Below are 24,170 nucleotides of genomic sequence, written 5' to 3' on the forward strand. Positions count from 1 at the left end.
GAAGCTTTTTAGTAAAATTGTTTTTCACTGACGTCACTTGATCACTGACCTCTGACGCACAGGAGGCGGGATTAGAGAGACAGCTGGACTTCTTTTTCAGGACCCCTCCTCCAATGAACCGGCAGGCACAGTGGCCGGCCCTACCTCTTGGCGTTTCTATTGGCCAGTTTCCCCGAGCAGGCGGGTCTCGGCGAATGACTCCACCCACTCTGTGGGTGGGGTCTGTGCTCCGCAGGGGCTGGGGCCGAAGCGGGGGGGGGGGGGGGGGGGGTTTGCCGCAGCCGCCATCTTAGATTCCGCGGTAGCGGTGGCGGCTGTAGGGTACCGCGTTTGGGGAGTGGCTCTCCCCTCCCCCTTCCCCCAGTTCGGTGGCGGCGGCTCCTCCCACTGGGAGGGGGGTGGTGCGACGGCAGTGGCATCTGCGGCCATGGCGGCGACTGCTGCTAACCCGGGTGAGTAGAAGGAGGGCTGGGGCGCCTCCAAAGGAAGAGGGGCTGAAGAGGTTGGCAGCTGAGGAGACCCTGGGCTGAGGGGCCGTAGTTGGGGCTGGGGAGCTAGGACACGCGGGGACAGCGAGGGGGTTGTGGGGGAGGGGAGGAACGGGGGGAGGGGCCGACCTAGGGAACTGTGGAGACCCGGGGTGGAGGGAGGAGCGTGCGGGTGGGACTTGCGTGGGGCGAGTGCTGCTGGAGCGGCTCCCCGCGCTGGGCTTGGCCTTGCCTCCCCTCTGCTGGCTGCGTGCTGGTGTGCGATGTGGTCGTCTTTCAACTCTGCCCGCGGAACGGCTTGATACAGAATGACTGTGGGCAGAATGGCTCGTTTTACCTTAAAAGTAATTCGGGTTTAGAAACACTGACCGCCTTGCTGTTTAGCTGAAGTGTTAAACTTCCAAACGTTTAAACATTTACATTTAAAATAAAAAATCTTTGGATACTCTGTTTCTCTAGGCTGTACCCCCCCCCCCCTCTCGAAACTGGCATTCACGTATTTAGTGCCTCTAGTATCTTTAGCTGCTGAGGACTGAAGTTTGAGTAATGGTTGTTCAGGGCAGATCTTGCCCTACAGCAAGAACCCCAGGTTTAAATCTTGTTTGGTGTAGACTGAGGCAGTCCCCATTCTTTAAGAAAAGTTCAGTTCCTTGTCATTTTTTCAGTGAACATCTCTTCTAAAGGGGGAGCTTGAACATTAACAACAACAAAAAAAATCTAGCCAATCATGTCTAAGTGATGGAGTGGGGTGTAGTGCAGATGAGGTCTCTAAATTCCTAGTCCTCTTCCTCTTTCCACTATATTGCAGTTATTTATCCCTGGGAAATATTTCATTTTAGGGATCCTAGTTTACCTTGCAGACTTTGGCGATTCTCTTGCAAAATAAAATCCTTAAAAAAAATCCTTAAAAAAGAAGCCAGAAGTTGGTGGTGAATTGCTTGAAAATACAGCAGGGGAAGGGATTCACTGGTGTTCCCACCTTGAAACTGAAATTGGATTTTTTCCATGTCTGTGAACTGCAGTATTATTTTGTGGTACCCAGGTTTTGCTATAAAAGTTGTCACTATCAAATTTATTACCTTTACTACCATGTTTTTGGGAACAGAGCTATTTAAAGAAGTTAATTTGTCACATGTCAATATCATTTAATCTTTTAAAAAATTTAGAGGAAAAGTAGATAAAATTAATGGCTAAAGTTCTATTGTGGGAAGTTCTGAGTGATGGAATAAAATTGGAAAGATGCTATTATTACGGCCACCTGACCTTATAGAAGAATAACCTATGTGTTAAAACTAGGGAGTAAATAAACATGATTTTAAACTGATAACACATTGCAAAATAGTTACATAACCCTAGTCAAGTTGCAAAGCATTTCTCTTATTAAGAGGTGGCCTTGGTAAACAAGTTTAGTGCATATGTCAGAAGCTTTTTTCCAGCAGTGTGGGTGGGGCTGCTTTATTTTGTTTTTTTAAACAACAGTGACCAGAATGACAGTCTTTTGACCACATTTCATTAGCTGATCAATATCAGCTTAAATCTGAAGCAGAAAATAGTATTTATTTGTGCAGAATCCTTGCTGATGAAACATTTAGTTTTGTTTAATATCCTTTGACAGCCTGTTTCTGTATTTTGTAGATTTCCTTTTTGATGTTGAAACATTCTCACATCTCTTCCAAGTTATTGATACATTCCACACCTGATAATTAAATTAGAAAATGTATTTTCTTCCTTCCTTTCTTCTTTTGCCCCTTTATTTCAAAAGGAAGCGGTCATAGATGCATTGTGGACTTTTATAGCCTGCTGTGTTTTGGGATATGTGGACTGAGTGGAGGGACAAGGGTGGAAATGTACTGTGCTCAGTGAAAAGAAAGTAAATGGTTTTCAGGTCGGAATTTTTTATTGCATGGTCAAATCTTTCCTCAGAGCCATTTTAGGGACTAGAGACATTATACCTATTTCTTTGATTTTTTTCTGTTTTATCTTTCTGCTTTTTGTTAAGATTCCCTCCAATTCTTGCTAATTCCATCTTCACATATGTCTGCAAAAGATGTTTGTGATCATTATTTAACTTTTCTAAGGTTCATTTAAGTTCATCTGCAGTGTTAATAATGCGTGAAGATCGTGTCAATTGTACGTAGAGTATGATTTAGGGACTGTTGGTGGCCATTCCGTATCTTGCAGGGAACCTGGTTCCTTTGCATTTTCACTATGTCTTAACATGGTGCTGGATCACAAGTAGAGTAAGATGTGGTTTATACTCTACTCTCTTATGAGTTATGTTAAAGTAATAGGTCTAATGCGATAATGCCTTTTTCTTTGCATGAATTGGTAATTCCCCATATTCTGTTATTGTTCACTAATTCTACTTAACATTGGCAAGTAGAAGTGGGTGGGTAGGTAGTTAATGAAGGTAGGCTGGCTGTTTTTTGTCTGGAACACTAACAATTTTGAGGAACACTTTTTAAATTGCATGCATGATTCGTAATGCATTGGCTAAGGTGCTGGTTGGGGAAAGAGCAGGTATTTGACTTCTAATTCAGTATTCACACCAGAGATGTGAATGAAAGTGTAGGAGTGTAGGTATTTCTTCCCTTGATTCTGGTATTCTTGTTAGTAGACACCTCCTCTTGTGCTATTAGGTACCACTTATTGTGGATGGAGAATGTAGTGGAAGGTAAAGGAAGGAACACTCTTTGGGTTTGTGAGGCTGACATTTAGGAAGAATTTTTCTTTTCAACTATTTAAATTATAGTTTTGAAAACATTAATTAACAAAATTCTTACCCATTACTTTTACTTTTTTCAGATAGGGGAAAAAAGGAATTTATGTGGTATAAAGTCAAGGTGTCAAGATACTTTATTGCAAAAACTTTTTGAAAAGTATATTATTTTCTTTTTTACAAAAGTGTTGTTTATTCTTTTTTTTACCACTTATTTATTTATTTTTAAATTTACATGCAAATTAGCATATAGTACAACAATTTCAGGAGTAGATTCCTTAGTACCCCTTACATTTAGCCCATCTCCCCTCCCACAACCCCTCCAGTAATCCTCAGTTTGTTCTCCATATTTATGAGTCTCTTCTGTTTTGTCCCCCTCCCTGTTTTTATATTATTTTTGTTTCCCTTCCCTTATGTTCATCTGTTTTGTCTCTTAAAGTCCTGATATGAGTGAAGTCATATGAAATTTGTCTTTCTCTGACTAATTTCACTTAGCATAATACCCTCTAGTTCCATCCACGTAGTTGCAGATGGCAAGATTTCATTCTTTTTGGTTGCTGAGTAATACTCCATTGTGTGTGTGTGTGTGTGTGTGTGTGTGTGTGTGTGTGTGTATAGTATATATATATGTACTATATATACATATGTATATGTACTATATATATGTGTATATATATATATATATATATATATATACACACACACACCACATGTTCTTTATCCATTCATCCATCAATGGACATTTGGGCTCTTTCCATACTTTGGCTATTGTTGATAGTGCTGCTATGAACATGGGGGGTGCGTGTGTCCCTTAGAAACTGCACACCTATATCCCTTGGATAAATACTGAATAGTGCAATTGCTGGGTCATAGGGTAGTTCTATTTTTAGTTTTTTGAGGAACCTCTATACTGTTTTCCAGAGTGGCTGCACCAGCTTGCATTCCCATGAAAAGTATATTAAATATAATTTACTAATTCAGCATTTGAGATACAATTAACATTTTTTAAAAAGAACCTTCATCCGCATATTAGATCTGTGCAGATCTATGATTTAGATTTGTGGCATCAACTGGAATCTTCTGTTTTCTTAGAAATTAAGAAGTAGATACCACTGCATTATTGGAACTCTATTTTCTTATTGTTATAAAATAGTGGTCTCTAATCTTAGTTTTTGTATTCCAGCCCTACCCCTCTACTCAATCCACTAACAGATGAGAACAATATGTTGTTTATGGATGTTTTATGAAAAGTTTTTTGTGGTTCTCTGCTGTTGATGACTTTCTTAAGGCAATAACAGTAGGGATTTTCTTTCTTTTTTTTTAATTTTTTTTTTTAACGTTTATTTATTTTTGAGACAGAGAGAGACAGAGCATGAATGGGGGAGGGGCAGAGAGAGAAGGAGACACAGAATCGGAAGCAGGCTCCAGGCTCCAAGCCATCAGCCCAGAGCCCGACGCGGGGCTCAAACTCACAGACCGCAAGATCGTGACCTGAGCTGAAGTCGGACGCTCAACCGACTGCGCCACCCAGGCGCCCCCAGTAGGGACTTTCATAGCGCCAAGTGGTGATCTTCAGAAACTAAATTGTAATAGTCAAGGAAACAGACCCTTTTTTTCCCCTTGATTTTACTCAGGTCATGACATATTGTGGGTATTTCATTCCAAAACTAGTAAAATTTGAATCCTTGATAGTGGAAACTGTTTTCGGAGCCATCCTTTTTTTTTTCCTTCAAGCTGTTCACTCACAGTATTTATTTTAAAGGTTAATTCCTTAGTGGTACAATCCTATGTAGGGGTGCAAGGGTAACATTTCTATCTATGGTGGTATAGCAGATTTCATTTAGATGGAACAGAAAAAGAATACATTTTTTTAAAAAACTTCTGGGTTTTTTTTTTTTTTAAGTTTTGAGAGAGAGAAAGAGAGAGAAAGCATGTATGTGTGTGCAAACGCACATGTGGGAGGGGTGGGAGGGGGTGGTGTAGAGAGAATCCCAAGCAGGCTCTAAGCTGTCAGCACACAGCCCAACAGGTGCCTCCATTCCATGAACTGAACTGTGAGATCATGACCTGAGCTGAAATCAAGAATTGGATGCTCAACCACTGAGCCACCCAGGCGCCCCAGTAAAAGAATACATTTAAGACCTTTCTGAAATCCAAGGCTTGAGCTCGCTGGATTGTATCTGGTGGGTCCATCATGCACACCCAGTGATAGGCCTTGCTTGTAGAGCCATCTATTTTTAGGAATGATTAAACATTTATTAAGTTCCTACTATAGGCCAGGTTGCACTTTTTGTTTTGTTGGCTATTCTGTATGTTAGAAACGTCTCTCAGTTTCCAAATTAATTCTCTAAATTTACATCTCTTCATCATTTCTTTCTTTCTTTCTTTTTTTTTAAATAATCTCTACACCCATTGTGGGGCTCAAACTGACAACCCTGAGATCAGCAGTTGTATGTTCTGGCGACTGAGCCATCCAGGTGCCCCTCTTCATCGTTTTTTCATTTTGCATTTTCCCCTCTACATTTTCACTATAGTTGAATGGACAAAGTTTATGACTTTTACAATTAATTAGAATTTAAGTTCCATGAGAACAGGATGTTTACCTTCCTTTTTCACCATACTCTCCACTGCTCCCAGTGGTGCCTAGGACGTTCAGTGAGTATTGGTTGAATAAATGAATGTTGGGGTTCATATCTTTATGCACTGTTAACATGAAAATATCTCTGAAAGGGTAGTACTAATAAAGTCATTAACATCATGAATTAATTTATAATAGCATTTATTAATATATGCCAGTTATTCTAAATGTATTATTTCATTTAGTCTTCATATATATGTATGTATTATTTAATTTTTGCAACAGTCTTATGAGGTATGTATTATTGTTTTACAAATGAGGAAACTAAGACACAGAGTGAATAAGTGGTTTGTCTAAAGTCTCATAACTAGTAGGGGGTAGAGACAATTTGATTGTTGGCAATTCGTCTACATTGTCAACATTTAAAAAAAATATTTTTTTAACATTTATTCATTTTTGAGAGACAGAGAGACACAGAATCCGAAGCAGGCTCCAGGCTCTAAGCTGTCAGCACAGAGCCCGATGAGGGGCTGGAACTTGTGAACTGCAAGATCGTGACCTGAGCCGAAGTCTGAGGCTTAACTGACTGAGCCACCTAGGCACCCCTGTATTAAAGATTCTTAAAAAAAATTCTCAAAAGTTTTTATTCCTGTTCTCTCACATAAACTTCCTTTCTATATTTTCATCTGTTTAAGAGCTATCTCTATTTGAATAATATTTAATATGCTATTTATGTATATACTCACAAGCATTTCCTTCAAATGTGTTGCCCTTCCTGACTTTTCTGTGTCTTTCACGACTGTCACAGTTTTTCCAGTTCCCCAGGCTAAGCAACTAGAGGTGTTTTAGGTTCTTTCATGTATTTATCTGATTGGTTATCACGTCATCTTTTTTTTCTCCTCCATAAAACATACGTATATTTAAACATATGAAATGTTTTAATCATGTAAATATATTTAAAATATTTATTTAGGGGTACCTGGGTGGCTCAGTTGGTTAAGCGTTGGACTCTTGATTTTGGCTCACGTCATGATCTCACGGTTTGTGAGTTTGAGCCCACATCAGGCTCTGTGCTGACAGTGCAGAGCCTGCTTGGGATTCTTTCTCTCCCCCTCTCTCTGCCCCTCCCCTGCTCATGCTCTCTCTCAAAATAAATAATAAAATAAATAAACATTAAAAAAATGAAATAAAATGGGGCACCTGGGTGGCTCAGTCGGTTAAGCATCTGACTTCAGGTCAGGTTGTGACCTTGCGGTTCATGAGTTCGAGTCCTGTGTTGGGCTCTGTGCTGACAGCTGGGAGCTTGGAGCCTGCTTTGGATTCTGTGTGGGTGTCTCTCTCTCTCTCTGTCTCTCTGCCCCTTGCCAACTTGTGCTCTGTCTCTCCCTGTTTCTCAAAAATGAAGAAATATTAAAATTTAAAAAAATGAATTAAAATACATATATTTAAACATTTAAATGTATGTTTGTTATTTTAATCAAAATTATCCATGCATATATTTAAAGACTTAGTTTTACGTGATTTCTTTTTTTTAATTTTTTTTTTCAACGTTTATTTATTTTTGGGACAGAGAGAGACAGAGCATGAACGGGGGAGGGGCAGAGAGAGAGGGAGACACAGAATCGGAAACAGGCTCCAGGCTCTGAGCCATCAGCCCAGAGCCTGACGCGGGGCTCGAACTCACGGACCGCGAGATCGTGACCTGGCTGAAGTCGGACACTTAACCAACTGCGCCACCCAGGCGCCCCAGTTTTACGTGATTTCTTACAAAAACAGTCCTCTACTCCCTCTCTCAGTTCCTTCTCCCCAGTAACAACCATTTTCATCTCTTTTAACCAAGCTTTGTTGTTTTTGTTTAAAAGAATGTTCCAGCAGTAGAAGACATGAGTTTTCAAATTGAAGGGGACAGACCAGTGAATGAAAACACACCCACATCAAGGCACAATATCATGAGATTTCAGCATCAGATACAAAGAGTATCCTACAAGCTACAGAGAAAAAAAAATTGGTCAGTTCAAAAGAATCTGGAATCAGATTGGTCTTGCTTCTCAGTAGTCACACCCAACAGTAGAAGACAATGGAGCAATGCCTTCAGAATTCTTAGGGGAAATAATTTCCGACATAGAATTGCATACCTAGGCAAACTATCAGTTAGTGAAATATAAGAAAGATGTTTTCATATATCCAAGCTCTCCCTTACACTGTTTCTCAAGAGCTTAGTAGAGGATACTCTTCACCAGTTGGAGTAAACCAAGAGGAAACATGGAATACAGGGAAGAGGCAGTACAGCAAGGGAAGAGTGAAGCACCCATTTTGCATACACTGCTGTTAGTTTCCCTGTTTTCAGTATGGTACTCTCACTTCCAGCTTTGCCTGGTTTCCCCCGACTAGGGCAAATAGATCAAAATGATTTATACTCTCCAGAGAACAAATCAGTCTTTTGACAGGGTGGAATTAGGGCAGTTTCTTTCTTTTCTTTTCCTTTTTTTCTTTTTTTTTTATCAGATAATAAGTTTATGAAAAGGTGTTCAACATCATTAGTTAAAGGTAAACATCATTAGGGAAAGATAAACCAGGACGCCTGGGGGACTGTTGGTTAAGAGTCTGACTTTGGCTCAGGTCATGATCTCACAATTTGTGGGTTCGAGCCCTGTATCGGGCTCTCTGCTGTCAGCACACAGTCTGCTTTGGATCCTCTGTCCCACTCTGTCTCTGCCCCTTCCCTGCTCAATCTTTCTCTCTCTCTCAAAATAAATAAATAAACTTATTTTAAAAAGATGAACCATGATGAGATACATTATCAACCATCAGTGCACACCAGAATGGCTAAAATTAGAAGGACTGATGAGCAACCGGAATCCAATACACTGCTGATAGGAGTGTAAATGGGTATGGTCACTCTGGAAAATAGTTTGGAAGTATCCACTAAGTGAAGCATATGTTTGCCATGTGTCCCAGAAGTTTAAATTCTGTGTATACCCAACAAAAATGAATACATATTTGTGTTCCCCAAAGACATATATAAGAATGTTCATAAAAACTTCATTCATAATAGTATGAAACCGGAAACAATCCAAAGGTCCAGTTACAATAGAATGTATAAAATAAATTATGACACAGTTGCATAACAATATTACACAGCAATAAACTATTTTACAAAATATGGATAACTCTCATAGATGCAATACTGTGTGAAAGAAGCCAGATATATTCCATATGATTCTGATGATTTGAAGATAAAGATAGCAAAATTAATCCATAATAAACATAGGTCAGAAGAGTAGTTATTTTTATGATGGAGGGGGTAAGGACAGTGCACAAGAACGCTGTCTGGGGGCGCCTGGGTGGGTCAGTGGGTTAAGCATCCAACTTCGGCTCAGGTCATGATTTCGTGGTTTGTGAGTTGGAGTCCCACATCGGGCTCTGTGCTCACAGCTGAGAGCCTGGAGCCTGCTGCGGATTCTGTCTCTCTCTCTCTCTTTCTTTCTCTCTCTGAAAAACAAATAAATAGAGGCGCCTGGGTGGCACAGTCGGTTAAGCGTCCGACTTCAGCCAGGTCACGATCTCACGGTCCGTGAGTTCGAGCCCCGCGTCAGGCTCTGGGCTGATGGCTCAGAGCCAGGAACCTGTTTCCGATTCTGTGTCTCCCTCTCTCTCTGCCCCTCCCCCATTCATGCTCTGTCTCTCTCTGTCCCAAAAATAAATAAACGTTGAAAAAAAAAAAAAAAAGAAAAATAAATAAACTTTAAAAAAAACCTAAAAAAAAGAAAGCTGTCTGGAGTGATGGTATTCTGTATTATCTGGGTTGTGGTCACATGGGTATATACATATATAAAAATTAATTGAGTTGTGTAATTAATATTTTTGCACTTTGCTCTGTGTAAGCTATACCACAATTAGAAATGAAAGGAAGGGGGCACTTGGGGTGTCTTTGCTGCTCTGCTTCTATTTCCTTTAGGTGTGCTGTTAGATTTTGTATTTGGAATTTTTCTTGTTTCTTGAGATAGGCCTGGATTGCAATATATTTTCCTCTCAGGACTGCCTTTGCTGCATCCCAAAGCATTTGGATTGTTGTATTTTCATTTTCGTTTGTTTCCATATATTGGGCAGTTTCCCTGCTAGAAGGAACAGGGTGAGGACCTGGAAATCCACCTGCTGCTTAAGCAGATGTTGAAGCAATCCTTTTTTTTTTTTTTTAATTTTTTTTAATGTATGTTTATTTTTGAGAAAGAGAGAGAGAGAGAGAAAGAGCACACGCGAGCACAAGCAGGGAAGGGAGAAGGAGACACAGAATCCAAAGCAGGCTCTAGGCTCCGAGCTGCACAGAGCCCGACACGGGGCCCGAACCCATAAGCCATGAGATCATGACCTGAGCCGAAGTCAGACGCTTAACTGAGCCACCCAAGCACCCGGAACCAATCCTTTTTACTTTAGCTTTCATTCATACACACCTCCCACTACTATTACCTGGAGTCACCAGTTCCTGAGACTTTGGGGGATTCTAACATATATTGAGGTAGTTTTCTGCTTCTCCCTTTGTTGGCTTAGGATTCAGTTGGTTTTTTTTTTTTTTTTTTTTTTTTTTTTTGAAAGAGAGAGTGTGCATGTGCGAGTGTGCCAGAGGGGGAGAAGCAGAGAGAAGGTGGGACAGAGGATCCAAAGTGGGCTCTCTGCTGACAGCAGAGAACTGGATACGGGCCATCAACCAGAGCTGAAGTTGGATGCTTAACCGAATGAGCCACCCAGGTGCCCTAGGATTTAGTTCTTGTGGATCTATCAAGGCAAAGGTTCCAGTTTCCAAAAATTTGTTGCTCTTTTCTTTCTTCCATTTTTTCTATCCATGGATTTTATGTCTTGTATAAAATTGTTTTTCTTCTTTATATAAATGTTTAGTGGAAGAGAAAAAAAGTAGATGTATACATTTACCTCACTATTTTTTTTTTTTTTTTTTTAAATTTTTTTTTTTCGACATTTATTTATTTTTGGGACAGAGAGAGACAGAGCATGAACGGGGGAGGGGCAGAGAGAGAGGGAGACACAGAATCGGAAACAGGCTCCAGGCTCTGAGCCATCATCAGCCCAGAGCCCGACGCGGGGCTCGAACTCCCGGACCGCGAGATCGTGACCTGGCTGAAGTCGGACGCTTAACCGACTGCGCCACCCAGGCGCCCCCTCTATTTTTTTTTTTTTTAATGTTTATTCATTTTTTTGAGAGAGATCGAGTGTGAGCCGGGGAGGGACACAGAGAGAGGGAGACACAGAATCTGAAGCAGGCTCCAGGCTCTGAGCTGTCAGCACAGAGCCCGACATGGGGCTCGAACTCACAAAACTGTGAGATCATGACCTAAGCCGAAGTTGGACACTTAACCTACTGAGCCACCCAGACACCCCTACCCCCTTATTTTTATTCAGAAGTTATATGGCTTAAAATTATAGAGGTTCTTTTACTTTTTATCCCACTGTCATACTATGCCTTTATCTCCTCATTTTGGTTAGTCTCATTCATTTCCCTGCTTCTATTACTTCAAACTTTAAATATGTCAGATTAATCTTTAATTTACATTTTATTTTTGTCACTCTCACTTAAAGATATATTTTGTCTTTGTTAAATCAAATCTAAGATTTTATCTTATCATTCAAGGCCTTCTCACAATTAACACTTGAGATCTTATTTTTTTTTCCCAAATACAGACTCTGTGCTCTGTATAGGTCTGACAGTTCTTCACAACTATTTTCATACCTCCTTTTAGGATTTGCTTATGTCCTTTGTCTATGTGGAATGCCTTTTTCCTCTCCTTTACTTTTTCTGAGGCCTACATTCACTTTACCTTTTTGAAACTGCTGGCTGGCTGCCCTGTGTCCTTTACTTTTTCCTGTTACTGAGCACCTTCTCTGTGCTACAGACTGTGCTGCATCTTAATTTAAACCATTTCAGAATCATCTTTTCTTTCTCTAAATTCCTCTAACTCATGGATTCTATATAAACCTATTACTAGAAGTGAGCTTTATTTTTTTATGGGAAGATTTTGCTTTTTGTTAGGCACGTTACATGTAATCACTATTTAAATTTTATAGGATGAAATAGAAAAAGTATTAGCAATAGTATAAAAATATACTCAGTCTTACTAATAACAGATAAATGAACATTAAACCAACAATGATAATCATTTTATACCTAGAAAATCAGTAAAAATTTGAAGGATTGCCAGAACCCAGGGCTGGTGGACACATGGAAAATTTGATATTGTTGGTGAGGCTCTTCATTGGTGTAGCTTTCTTGGAGGGTAATGTGCAAAGTTTTAAATATGTTCCCTTACATCCAGGGAGTCCTTTTCAGAAATTTGTTAGTGTAGAAATACTGTTACCACGCATAAAGATACACAGTTATATTTATTGAAACATTTATGATAGTGATAGTTTGAATGTCATAAATATATACATTTGTACTTTGAAGTACCCTATAACTATTAAAAAGAGTGTGCTACCTGTATTTATTGACATGACACACCTTCCAGTATATTATTACATGGAAAAAACAAGATTCAGAATAAATATAATATGATCTCTCCCTATCTTATGTAAAAATTACCCAAGCTATAATATATGATATATAGAAAAAGATTTGGAAGGTTTCAAAATATTAATACCATAGGGGGGAGGTGGGATTGGAGTACGTGTGTAGAGGATTTTACTTTTATTTTATTTAATCTTTTTTTTTTTTTTTTTAAGTTGTCTCCATGCCCAGTGTGGGGCTTGCACTCATGACCCTGAGATCAAGAGTTGCATGCTCTCAGCCAGCCAGGTGCCCCAAGGATTTTACTTTTGATTGTTTGCTTCTGTATTGTTGAATATTTTTAGAGACTTTCACATTTGGTTTTCTGGATATGTATAACATTTTCTGTATATCTATAATATTGTGTGTGTGTGTGCAGTATATATATATATATATATTTTTTTTTTCTAAGTAGGCTCCACGCCCAATGTGGAGCCCAGTGTAGAGCTTGAACTCAAGACCCTGAGATCAAGACCTGAACTGAGATAAAGAGTCGGATGCTTAACTGACTGAGCCACCCAGGCACCCTATATATCCGTATTTTAATATATTACTTTTGTAATGAAAAAGTTAATAATAGCAAAATCAGTTAACATTTTGGTGTTTGATATATATTTATAAAGCTACTATTTAAGTATTACTTACACTGTGTCAGATGCTATGCTAAGTACTTTTCACTTGCAGTATCTAATATAATCTTCCTTAAAGGTAGGTATTATTATTAGTTGCATGTTACAGATGAACTCAGAAAGATTAAGTAATTTGCTTATGTTCATACATGTGGTAAGTGGTAACCCTAGGATTGGAATCCAGGTTTATCTAATTGTAAAGTTTGAGCTGTGTTCTCTCAGATTTTCAATGCATGCCACACACACACACACACACACACACACACACACACACACACACACATATTCATTTTGTTTTTTAAAAACTTGGGATTGGGGTGCCTGGGTGGCGCAGTCGAGTCGGTTAAGCGTCCGACTTCAGCTCAGGTCACGATCTCGCGGTCCACATCGGGCCCTGGGCTGATGGCTCAGAGCCTGGAGCCTGCTTCCGATTCTGTGTCTCCCTCTCTCTCTCTGCCCTTCCCCCGTTCATGCTCTGTCTCTATCTCAAAAATAAATAAACGTTAAAAAAAAATAAAAATAAATAAATAAAAACTTGGGATCATGTATTTCCCAGTTATAAAAGTAATATATGCTTAATGTAAAAGACAAAATAATATGGATATACAGAAAATTAAATGTAGAAGTCTCTAAATGCCATCTCAGAGATAACCACTATTAGTTTATTGTGTAACCTTTGCTCACTTCATTCTAGCCATGATATCATCCATACTATTTCTAGAACTTAACAGGCATGTTCTCACCCTGTGTCTTTGCACTCTGTCTGCATTTTCTCCAGATACCTGCATGGTTAATTCCTTTATCTCCTTTTCTTATCTCCTATTTCCTCTTACCTTTTCAATGATGTCTTTCCTCACTATCTAAAATTGCTGTCCTGGGGCGCCTGGGTGGCTCAGTCGGTTGAGCGTCTGACTTCAGCTCAGGTCACGATCTCGCAGTCTGTGAGTTCAAGCCCCGCTTCGGGCTCTGGGCTGATGGCTCAGAGCCCGGAGCCTGCTTCAGATTCTGTGTCTCCCTCTCTCTTTGCCCCTCCCCCGTTCATGCTCTGTCTCTCTCTGTCTCAAAAATATATAAACGTTAAAAAAAAAAATTAAAAAAATAAAATTGTCGTCCTCCTATCCTTCAACCTTATATACTTCTTTTTTTTTAAATATATATTTTTTAATGTTTATTTGTGAGACACACACACACACACACAAGGAGTGCGAGCAGGGGAGGGGGAGCGAGAGGGAGACACAGAAGCTGAAGCAGGCTCCAGGCTCCCAGCTGTCAGCACAGAGCCCTATGCAGGGCTCAAACTCATGAACTGCAAGATCATGACTTCAGGTGTAGTCGGACGGGGCTCAAACTCACAACCTGCAAGATCATGACTTGAGGTGAAGTCGGCTGCTTAACTGACTGAGCAACCCAGGTGTCCCGACCTTTATATACTTCTGATTTGACTTCCTATAGTTTATTTTTCTCCCTATTTATCACTGTATAACAAATTATTAGTTTGAACCATATGAAATTTGTTATTTATCTATTTTTTCCTATAAAATGTCACTTTCATATTGTCATCCGGTTTACATTTTAATTATTTCTCTTGTTGATTTCTCTCTCCCACTAGCATATAAAGTTCGTAAGTATTGGGATCTTTGTTCTATTTATTGCTTTATATCTGGGATCTGCAACAGTGCCTGGCATATAGTAGGCATGCAGTTAATATTAAATGAGTTCTTCCAGGCTTTTGTTATACATATAAATTTTAAAAAAGAACATTTTATATGTTTTTTTCTGTAGCTTATTTTTTCTATAATCATATATGGTAGATAACCTTCCATTTCAGTGATACAGAGCCACTTCAAAATTTTTCTGGAAAAATTTTTTTTCTGATATATTATAGTTTTTTTTTTATTGTGGCAAAATACACATAACATAAAATTTGCTACTTTAACCATTTTTATGTGTACAGTTCAGTGCCCTTAGTTTATTCACATTGTTGTACAGCCATCACCACCATCCACCTCCAGAACTTTTTTCACCTTGCAAATTGTCTTCAAGAAGTTACGAAATTCATTGTCATGATACTTTTCCTCCTGTGCTTTCTTCTAAGAGTTTACTAGCTTTAGTTCTTACATTTAGGTGTTTGATCTATTTTGAGCTGATTCGTATATGTGATGTAAGTAAGGGTACTTTTGTATGTGGATATACAGTTTTTCCTGTGCCATTTGTTAAAAAAAAAAATATTGAATTGTCTTGGAACCCTTGTTAAATAATTTAACTATACATATAATGGTTTATTTTTAGACTCTCTAATCCACTGGTATGTATATCTTTGTGCCAGTACCATACTGTTTTTGATTACTGTAGTTTGCAATGATAAGTCATCATTTTAATTGTACTTAAGTACATTCTTTATCCAGTATTAAGGGCAGTTATAAATGCCTGGACTTATAATAAAAGACATGCATAAAAGAGGTTTTGTGTTTTTAGGTTAGGTGCAGTTTATTGTAAATATAGTTTGGAGGTAGATTTTAGGAATAATAAAGAAAAAATTAAAAACATATCCAAAGTAATTCATATTTTATTTTGCTTAAAGTTTATGTATTTATTTTGAGATAGCACGACTGGAGGAGGGGAAGAGAGAGAAGGAGACAGAGAATCCCAAGCAGGCTCTGCACTGTCAGCATAGAGCCTGATGTGGGACTTGAACTCACGAACTGTGAGATCATGACCTGAGCCGAAATCAAGAGCCGGATGCTTAACCGGCTGCAGGTGGCTCCCAAAGTGACTCGTATTTTAGACATTAAGAATATGATGAATTATTGTTCCAGTATTTCTTTATGAACAAATGTTCATATTATGTATTCAACTTTTTTCTTTTATTAAGAGAGAAAGTGGGAGAGGGGCAGAGGGAGAGGGAGGGGCTTGATCTCACAACCTTGAGATCATGACCTGAGCTGAAATTAAGAGTTGGATACTTAATTGAGCCACCCAGGCACCCCTTGTCTATTCAGCTTCTAATGCTTTTTTATCAGTTCTGATTTCCTCAGTCCTGTTTTCAGTGAACTTAGTTTTGTATTATTCTCATATTTCAGGAAAGGAAGTTATGTTTAGAAGTAGCTTTTTGGTAAATCTGGGAGACTATGTTGACTGACTAAAATATGTTATATTTATTGTTTTTCTGTAATATCTGTCAAATTGTGATCTGAGTAGAAGGTACTTGACTTCAGTGGAATAAGAATATTCCTTAACTATGCTATCCTAAGTTTTTCTTCCATTTAAAAGGAGCTAATCTTGGGCGCCTGGGGGGCTCAGTCGGTTAAGCGTCTGACTTCGGCTCAGGTCATGATCTCGCGGTCTGTGAGTTCGAGCCCCGTGTCGGGCTCTGTGCTGACAGCTCAGAGCCTGGAGCCTGTTTCCAATTCTGTGTCTCCCTCTTTCTCTGACCCTCCCCCATTCATGCTCTGTCTCTCTCTGTCTCAAAAATAAAATAAAAACGTTAAAAAAAAATTTAAAAGGAGCTAATCTTAGTAAATCAAATCCAGAGTATGTTAAAAGAATCATACATCATTATTGTATTAGTTTCCCAGGCCTGCTGTGGCAAATTCACATACTTGGGGGTTTAAAACAAACAAACAAAATACTCTTTCACAGTGCTGGAGGCTCAGAATATGAAATGAAGATGTTGGTAGCTTTGGTTCCTTCTGGAGTCTCTGAGGCAGAAATCTCTCCATCTTCTCTAGCTTATGGACATGTCACTCCGTTTTCTGTCTCCCTGTATCTAGGTTTCTCTCCTTGCTCTTATAAAGAGAGTAGTCATTGAATTTAGAGCCCACCCTAACCCATTTCGACCCAGTCTTAGCTAATTATATCTTCAGAGACCCTGTTTCCAAGTGAGGTCCCATTCTGAGATTCTAGGTGGACATGGAGTTTTAGATTATTCAGTCTTCTGGAATTATTGAGTAAGGTTTAGTCCAGGAACTCAAAAGATGGTTCAACCTGAGAAAACTTCTATAATTTATGTCATTAACAAACAAAGAAAAAACTTTTATATTAATAAATACTTTACAAAAGTATTTGCTTCAGATTAAAAAAAATCCATTCCTGCTTTTTTAAAAAAAGCTGTTAAATCCATAGAACTACCCCCCCCCCCAAATTAAGTCCAATGAAATCATGGATAAGTCAGAGATATATCCACGTTTGCTTTGGAGATTGTCTAGATCAAAGTTGCTTAACCTTTTGTAGGACGTGGACGTCTTTGGTGAGAACTGTTGAACCCTTTCTCACTTCCTTTGGGTCATTATGGGAATAAATGAGAGGCACACAGGTTGTTCACAGTAGTGCCTAACCCACAGTGAGGGCTGAGAAAAAAGTGTTAGGTATTACTATCCATGCACTCTCTACTCCCCCTTTACTCCTTGTAAAACTCAGGAACAGAACTTCTGCTTTGTAGGTAAAAAAAATTCTTACCTCACTTTTATGTCACCCTTACCCCTAAATAAAAGGCTCTGCTTCTTCGGCCATGTTGGAACCCTTAGACTCAGCTGGCACGTGCTTGGAAAAGCTGGAATACAAGGAGACAGCTTGCTCTCCTTGTTGAACCTTTCTTAGATAATCCCTTAGTTATTCAGTGCATAAAATAGCAATATATAGTGGAACTATAGAGATTGAAAAGTTTTATCTCCTGGCTTACTGCATCTTTTCTAATTTTTCTATAGTAATGCACTTAAATAATAAAAATATTTAAAAATGTTAATATTACAGGGGCACCTGGGTGGTTCAGTCAGTTAAGCATCTGACTTTGGCTCAGGTCATGATCTCACAGTTTGTGGGTTTGAGCCTGCATCTGGCTCTGTGCTGACAGCTCGGTGCTTACGGCTCTGAGCCTGGAGCCTGCTTCGGATTCTGTCTCCCTTTCTCTCTCCCCTCCCTTGCTCGCTCTCTCTCTCTCTCTCTCTCAGGAAAATAAATGTTAAAAAAAAAAGTTTATTTATTTTAAATGCTTGTGTAGGGGAGGGGCAGAGACAGGGAGAGAGAGAAAATCCCAAGCAGGCTCTGTGCTATCAGTGCAGAGCCTGATACAGGGTTTGATCCCACGACCCTGGGATCATGACCTGAGCCAGAATCATGAGTTGGAGGCTCAGCCACTCAGGCATCCCATAATTACCCTATTTTTGAGTAGTATTGGATGTTAATCCTAAATATTTTTAGTAATTGTGATATAAAAATATCTGATTCCTACTGATGACAGTCACAGTTACTAATACTGTGGTGGTTTACTGTGTACTTTCATGGTTGAAGGAAATGCTAGATTTCAGTTAGAGATTAATGAGAATAAAGATAACATTTTTCCTCCAAGTTCACAAACCATCCTCCCCTGGTGGAGGGAGGGTTTTATCCATTGACCCATGGATTAAGAACCTTGCAATAATGCTGTAAGAGAAGAAAACAAAATACTGTAAATATTGAGTAAGGAAAGGTAAAATAATCATTCCTTGTAGATGATGTGATTTTATACTAAAAAAATCCAATAAATTAAATACTTTTAGGTAAGACAAATTAGTAATTTGGATACAATATAAATATACTGAAATCAATAGTTTTGTTCTAGCAAAAACCAGTTAGAAGTTGAAATGGAAAAATGATTTAATTCACAGTAATACTAGTAACTATAAATTACCTAAAAATAATTAGAGGAAGAAATACATAAGACTTAGGAAGACTATAAAATTTTATTAAAGGACATTAGAAAAGATCTGAATAAATGTAACACATACTATATTCCTGGATGAGGAAATTCAAAGTCATGATGCTCTTCTTTCAAAATTACTATATAAGTTTAATGTCATTGAATTAATTTCATGAATTGTTTAATAGTACTTTACAGATTTTAAAGTTCAAAAGGAAGATGAAGTATATGACTTTAAAAGTGTTTTAAAAACCTTTACACTTGATCTTAGCCAAAAGGCCGAGAAGCGATAAAAGTGTTTTAAAAACTTTTAAACTAAATGTTACTATTATTTTAATGTTTATTTTTGAGAGAGAGTGACAGAGACAGTGTAAGCAGGGGAGGGGCAGAGAGGGAGGGAGACACAGAATCCGAAGCAGGCTCCAGGGTCTGAGCTGTCAGCACAGAGCCCAAAATGGGGCTGGAACCCACAAACCGCGAGATCATGACCTGAGCCAAAGCTGGACACTTAACTGATAGAGCCACCCAGGTGCCTCTAAACCTATTATTTTTAAAGGTTTGCTTATTTTTGAGAAAGAGAGTGTGTGTACCAGTGGGGGAGGGGCAGAAAGAGAGGGGGACAGAGATCTGAAGCAGGCTCTGTGTGGACAGCAGCAAGCCCCATGTGGGGCTTGAACCCACAAACCGTGAGATTATGACCTGAGCCGAAGTTGGACACTCAACTGACTGAGCCACTCAGGTGTCCCCAAACTTCTTATTTTGAGATAATTTTAGGTTCATATACAGTTATGAAAAGTAATACAGAGATCTCCTACCCTTAACTCAGTTTCCCTCAATGATAGTGTCTTGCAAAACTAATAGGCACCATCACGACCAAGACACAGATTTCTACCATCACAAGGGTCCCTAATGGTGCCTTTTGAAAGCCACACCTTTCTTTGTGCCCTCCCCCTCCCTCTGGGCAACCCCAATCTGTCCCTTATTTCTATAATTTTGTCATTTCAAGAGTATTTTATGAATAGGATTATACATAATGTAAGCTTTTATTGTTGGCTTTTTTCACTCACGTGATTCTCATCCAGTTGTGTGTAGTAATAATATTCCATTCCTTTTTGTTGCCGAGTAGTATTCAGTGATTTGGGTGTATATCACAGGTAGTCCACCTATTAAAGGACTTACCACCCCCCACCCCCCCCCACCCCCAGTTTTTGGCTATTACAAATAAAAGTATTATAAACATTTGTGGACAGGTTTTTGTATAGATACAGTCTTCATTTTGGGGGATGAACACCCACTGGTGTAGTGGTGGTTTGTATGTTAGTGGCATGTTTATTTTTTAAAGAAACTTCCAACTATTTTCTGGAGTGGCTGTGTGGCTGTACTATATTACATCCACCAGCAATATATAAGTGATCTACTTTTTTTTTTTTTAAGTTTATTTTGAGAGAGATCGTACATGCTCGAGCAGGGGAGGGGTAGAGAGAGAGAAAGAGAATGCCAAGCAGTCTCCGTGTTGTCAGCACAGGTTTGATGTGGGGCTTGAGCTCATGAACAGAGCCATGAGATGTGAGATCATGACCTGAGCTGAAATAGAAAGTTGGATGATCAACTGGTTGAGCTACCCAGGCACCCCTCCTTAGGATTTTCTGCAAAGACAATCATGCCATCTGTGAATGGGGACAGTTTTATATCTTCCTTTTTGATCTTTATGCCTTTTGTTTCCTTTTCTTGCATTTTTGCACTGGCTAGAGCTTCCCACACTATGTTTGATTTGGTGATGAGATGGAACATTCTTGCCTAGTTGCCAATCGTAGAAAGCATTGTCTTTCACCGTTAAGCATAATATTAACTTTAGGCTTCTTTACTTACTTACTTATTTATTTTTATTTTGGGTTTTTTGGTGGTAGGGGGTAGATTCTGTTACCAGGTTGAGGACATTTCCCTCTATTCTTATTTTTCTGTGTTTTTTTGTTTTGTTTTGTTTTGTTTTTTTTAAGCAGAATTAGTGTGGAATTTTATCAAATGCTTTCTTGCATAAGTTGATGGATCATTTGTTATTTTTCTTCTTTGGCAGTATGGTGGATTATGTTGGTTGATAATTAAATGTTGAGCCAGTATTCTTGCTTCTCTAGAATAAATCATATTTGGTCATGTTGTATAATTCTTTTGCATATTGCTAAATTTTATTTGCTAATAGTAAGAATTTTTGTTCCTTGGGGCACCTGGGTGACTCAGTTGGTTAAGCATATGACTCTTGATTCCAGATCAGGTCATGATCTCACCATTCGTGGGATTGAGCCCCACATTGGGCTCTGCGCTGACAGCGTGGAGCCTGTTTGGGATTCTCTCTTTCCTTCTCTCTCTGCCCTTCCCCTGTTCACATGTGTGTACTCTCTCTCTCTCTCAAAATAAATAAACTAAAAAAAAAAAAAAAAGTTTTGTATTTGTTTTCATGAGGAGTATTGATCTCTAGTTTGTTTTTATGTAGGCTTCACAACCATTGCAAAGCCCAACGTGGGGCTTGAACTCACAACTGTGAGATCAAGACCTGAGCTGAGATCAAGAGTCGGATGCTTAACTGACTGAGCTACCCAAGTGCCCCTGAGCTCTAGCTTTTTGTCAGTTTGTTTCTTTGTTTTTGTAGTGAGTTTGCCTGGTTTTGGTATCAGGGTAATTCTAGCTTCATAAGGTGAATTAGTGTCTCCTTTCTCAACCAGTTTCTGGAGCAGATTGTGTAGAAATGATATTAACTCTAAATGTTTGGTAAAATTCATTCCGTCTGGACCTGGAGATTTCTTTTTTGAGAGTCTTTAAATTATGGATTCAGTTTCCTAATAATTATGGGACCATTCAAGTCATCTGTTTTATGTGGGGTCAGGTGTTTTAGTTAATTTTTTTTTTTTTTTTAAGGAATTGTCTGTTTTGTCCAAGTTGTCAAATTTACATTTGTAAGTTGTTCCTAGAATTACCACTTATCTCTTTGGTTTCTTCAAAGTCTGTAGTGATATCCCTTTTTTTGTTTCATTTTTTTCCTTCATTTCTGATACTGGTAGTGGGGTTTTTTTTGTGTCTAACTGAGGGCTTGTCAATTTTATTGATCTATTTAAAGAACCAGCTTTGAATTCATTTATTTTTTTAAAAATATTTTTCTGTTTTCAAATTCATTGATTTATGTTGTCTATTACTTCCTTTTGCTTGCTTTTGGGTTTATTTTGTTTTTTTTGTTTTTTTTTTTTTTTTGAGAGAGGGAGAGCACACAGCCCAAGTGGGGGAGAGGGATGGAGGGAGAAAGAGAGAATCCTAAGCAGGCTCCACACTCAGCCTGGAGCCTGATGTGGGGCTCAATCCCACAACCCTGGGATCACGACCCAAGCTGAAACCAAGAGTTGGACGTTCAACCAACCAAGCCACCCAGGCGCCCTGATTTTGTTCTTTTTCTAGATTCTTAAAATGGAAACTTAGATTATTTGACTTTTCCTCTTTCCACTATAAGCATTTTAGCGCAATAAAATTGTCTCTAAGTACAGCTTTTGCTATGTCCCACAAATTTTACTGTTTTGTGATTACATTCATATTTTATTTCTGTGTACTTTGTATTTCCTTTGAGACTTCATTTTCGATTCATTGATTTTTTTTTTAGGAGTGTGTTGTTTAGTGTCCAAGTATATGGTGATTTTCCTGTTCTCTTTCTGTTACTGAGTTCTAGTTTAATTCCATTGTAGTTGGAGAATACAATCTGTGATTTCATTCTTGTAAATTTGTTGAGGTTTGTTTAATGGCTCAGGATATATTCTATCTTGGTTTATATTCTGGGGACAGAATATAAAGAATATAAGAATGTGTACCTGCTATTGTGTGGTGGAATCTTTCTGTAAATGTTAATTAGACCCTGTTTGTTGAGGCTGTCTTTTTTTTTTTTTTTTTTAATCTTTGCTGATTTTCTGTCTAATTGTTCTGTCAGTTGAATGAGGGGTGTTGACATCTCCAACTATAATTATTTTCTTCTTTCTGTTATGTCAGTTTTTGTTTAACAGAGTTTGGAGCTCTGTTGTTTGGTACATACATACCAACTGTCTTCTTGGTGGCTTGAATATTATATAATGTGCTTTGTCTGTGGTCGGTTTATCTGATTATTAATATAGCTACTCTTGCTTTCCTTTGATTGGTGTTTACATGATATATCTTTTTTCATTCTTTTGCTTCCAACCTGTCTCTGCTGTTATATTTGAAGCAACTTTTTTGTGGACTGCATGTAGTTGGGAGTTGGGTTATGTTTTTTAATTTGCTCTGCCAATCTCTGTTAATTGGTATATTTATATTAATTACATAAAATTATTAATATGTTAGGGCTTAAGTTTGCTGTTTTATTTTTTGTTTTCTGTTTGTTTTGGTTTTTATTTCTGTGTTTTTTTCTCTGCCTTCCTGTAGGTAATTTGAACATTTTTTAGAATTCCATTTTGAGGGGCACCTGGATGGCTCAGTTGGAAGAGTGTGCATTTCTTGATCTTGCGGTTGTGGGTTTGAGCCACATCATATTGGGAATGGAGATTACTAAAAAACAAACAAAAAACCTAAAAAAAATCTTAAGTAAGAATCCCATTTTGATTTGTTTATGTTTGCTGGTGTATCACCTTGTATACCTTTTCCAGTAATTGCTGTAGTGAGCATTGCATTATGTCTCATAACATCACAGTCTGTTGGTGTCATTTTAACACTTTAAGTGTTGACATCTTACCACCCTTTAATATCCCCATTTGTAATTGGTATTAATTATTTTTTCTGTATTCATTTAGAAACAGATAGTGTTGTATTTTTTTGCTTCAATCATTAAACATAATGTAGAGGACTCAAAGGAGAAGGAAAGCCTATTGATTTTACCCATATTTTTGCATATTGTGTTTTTTTTTATTTCTTTGATATATGTTGATGTGTTGTGTTCCAAAATTCCTTGTTATGTAATTTCTTCTCTGTTTAGAGAATTTTGTTTAGCCATTCTTTTAGGATAGGTCTGTTGGTGGCAAGTGCTCATTAGTTTTAAATCATTAGAGACTGTGTTGATTTCTCCTTCATTCCTGAATGATATTTTCACAGGGTGTAGGATTCTGGGTTGACTTTTTTTTTTTTTTTTTAACTTTAAAAGATATCATGTCACATTTTTTTGTCTCCATGGTTTCTGATGAAAACTCTGCTGTTGTGAATTATTTTTCTTCTATAAGTATCATTTATCTCTAGCTACTTTTTAGAAGTTTGTTATGTGTTGGGATGGATTTCTTTAGGTTTGTCCTTTTGGGGTTTACTCAACTTCTTGAATCTGTAGGTTACATCTCTTGACAAATTTGGGAACTTTTCAGATACTATTTTTCAGCTTTGTCCTCTTTCTCTTCTCTTTTTCAGGACTCTAATGGGTAATTTATAGTGTTGTGTCTTACATTTCACTGATTCTTCTCTTTGTTCCTTTTATTCTGCTGTTGAATCAATCCACTTAACTTTATTTCAGTTATTTTTCAGTTCTAAAATTTCTATTTGATT

General features: G+C 38.2%; 1 protein-coding gene across 4 annotated transcripts in view; it reads left to right on the plus strand.

The window, feature by feature from the left end:
* Positions 1 to 279: 279 nt before the first annotated feature.
* Positions 280 to 24,170, plus strand: part of ARNT (aryl hydrocarbon receptor nuclear translocator) — a 76,308-nt gene continuing 52,417 nt past the window's right edge. For all 4 annotated transcript variants that reach the window (XM_047847819.1, XM_047847820.1, XM_047847821.1 and 1 more), the window contains exon 1: positions 280 to 452. In XM_047847819.1, the coding sequence (XP_047703775.1) occupies positions 428 to 452 (25 nt within the window). In that variant the 5' untranslated portion in view covers positions 280 to 427. The remainder of the gene's footprint in view (positions 453 to 24,170) is intronic.

This window comes from Prionailurus viverrinus, unplaced genomic scaffold (assembly GCF_022837055.1).
Source record: "Prionailurus viverrinus isolate Anna unplaced genomic scaffold, UM_Priviv_1.0 scaffold_50, whole genome shotgun sequence".
NCBI classification, from domain to species: domain Eukaryota; kingdom Metazoa; phylum Chordata; class Mammalia; order Carnivora; family Felidae; genus Prionailurus; species Prionailurus viverrinus.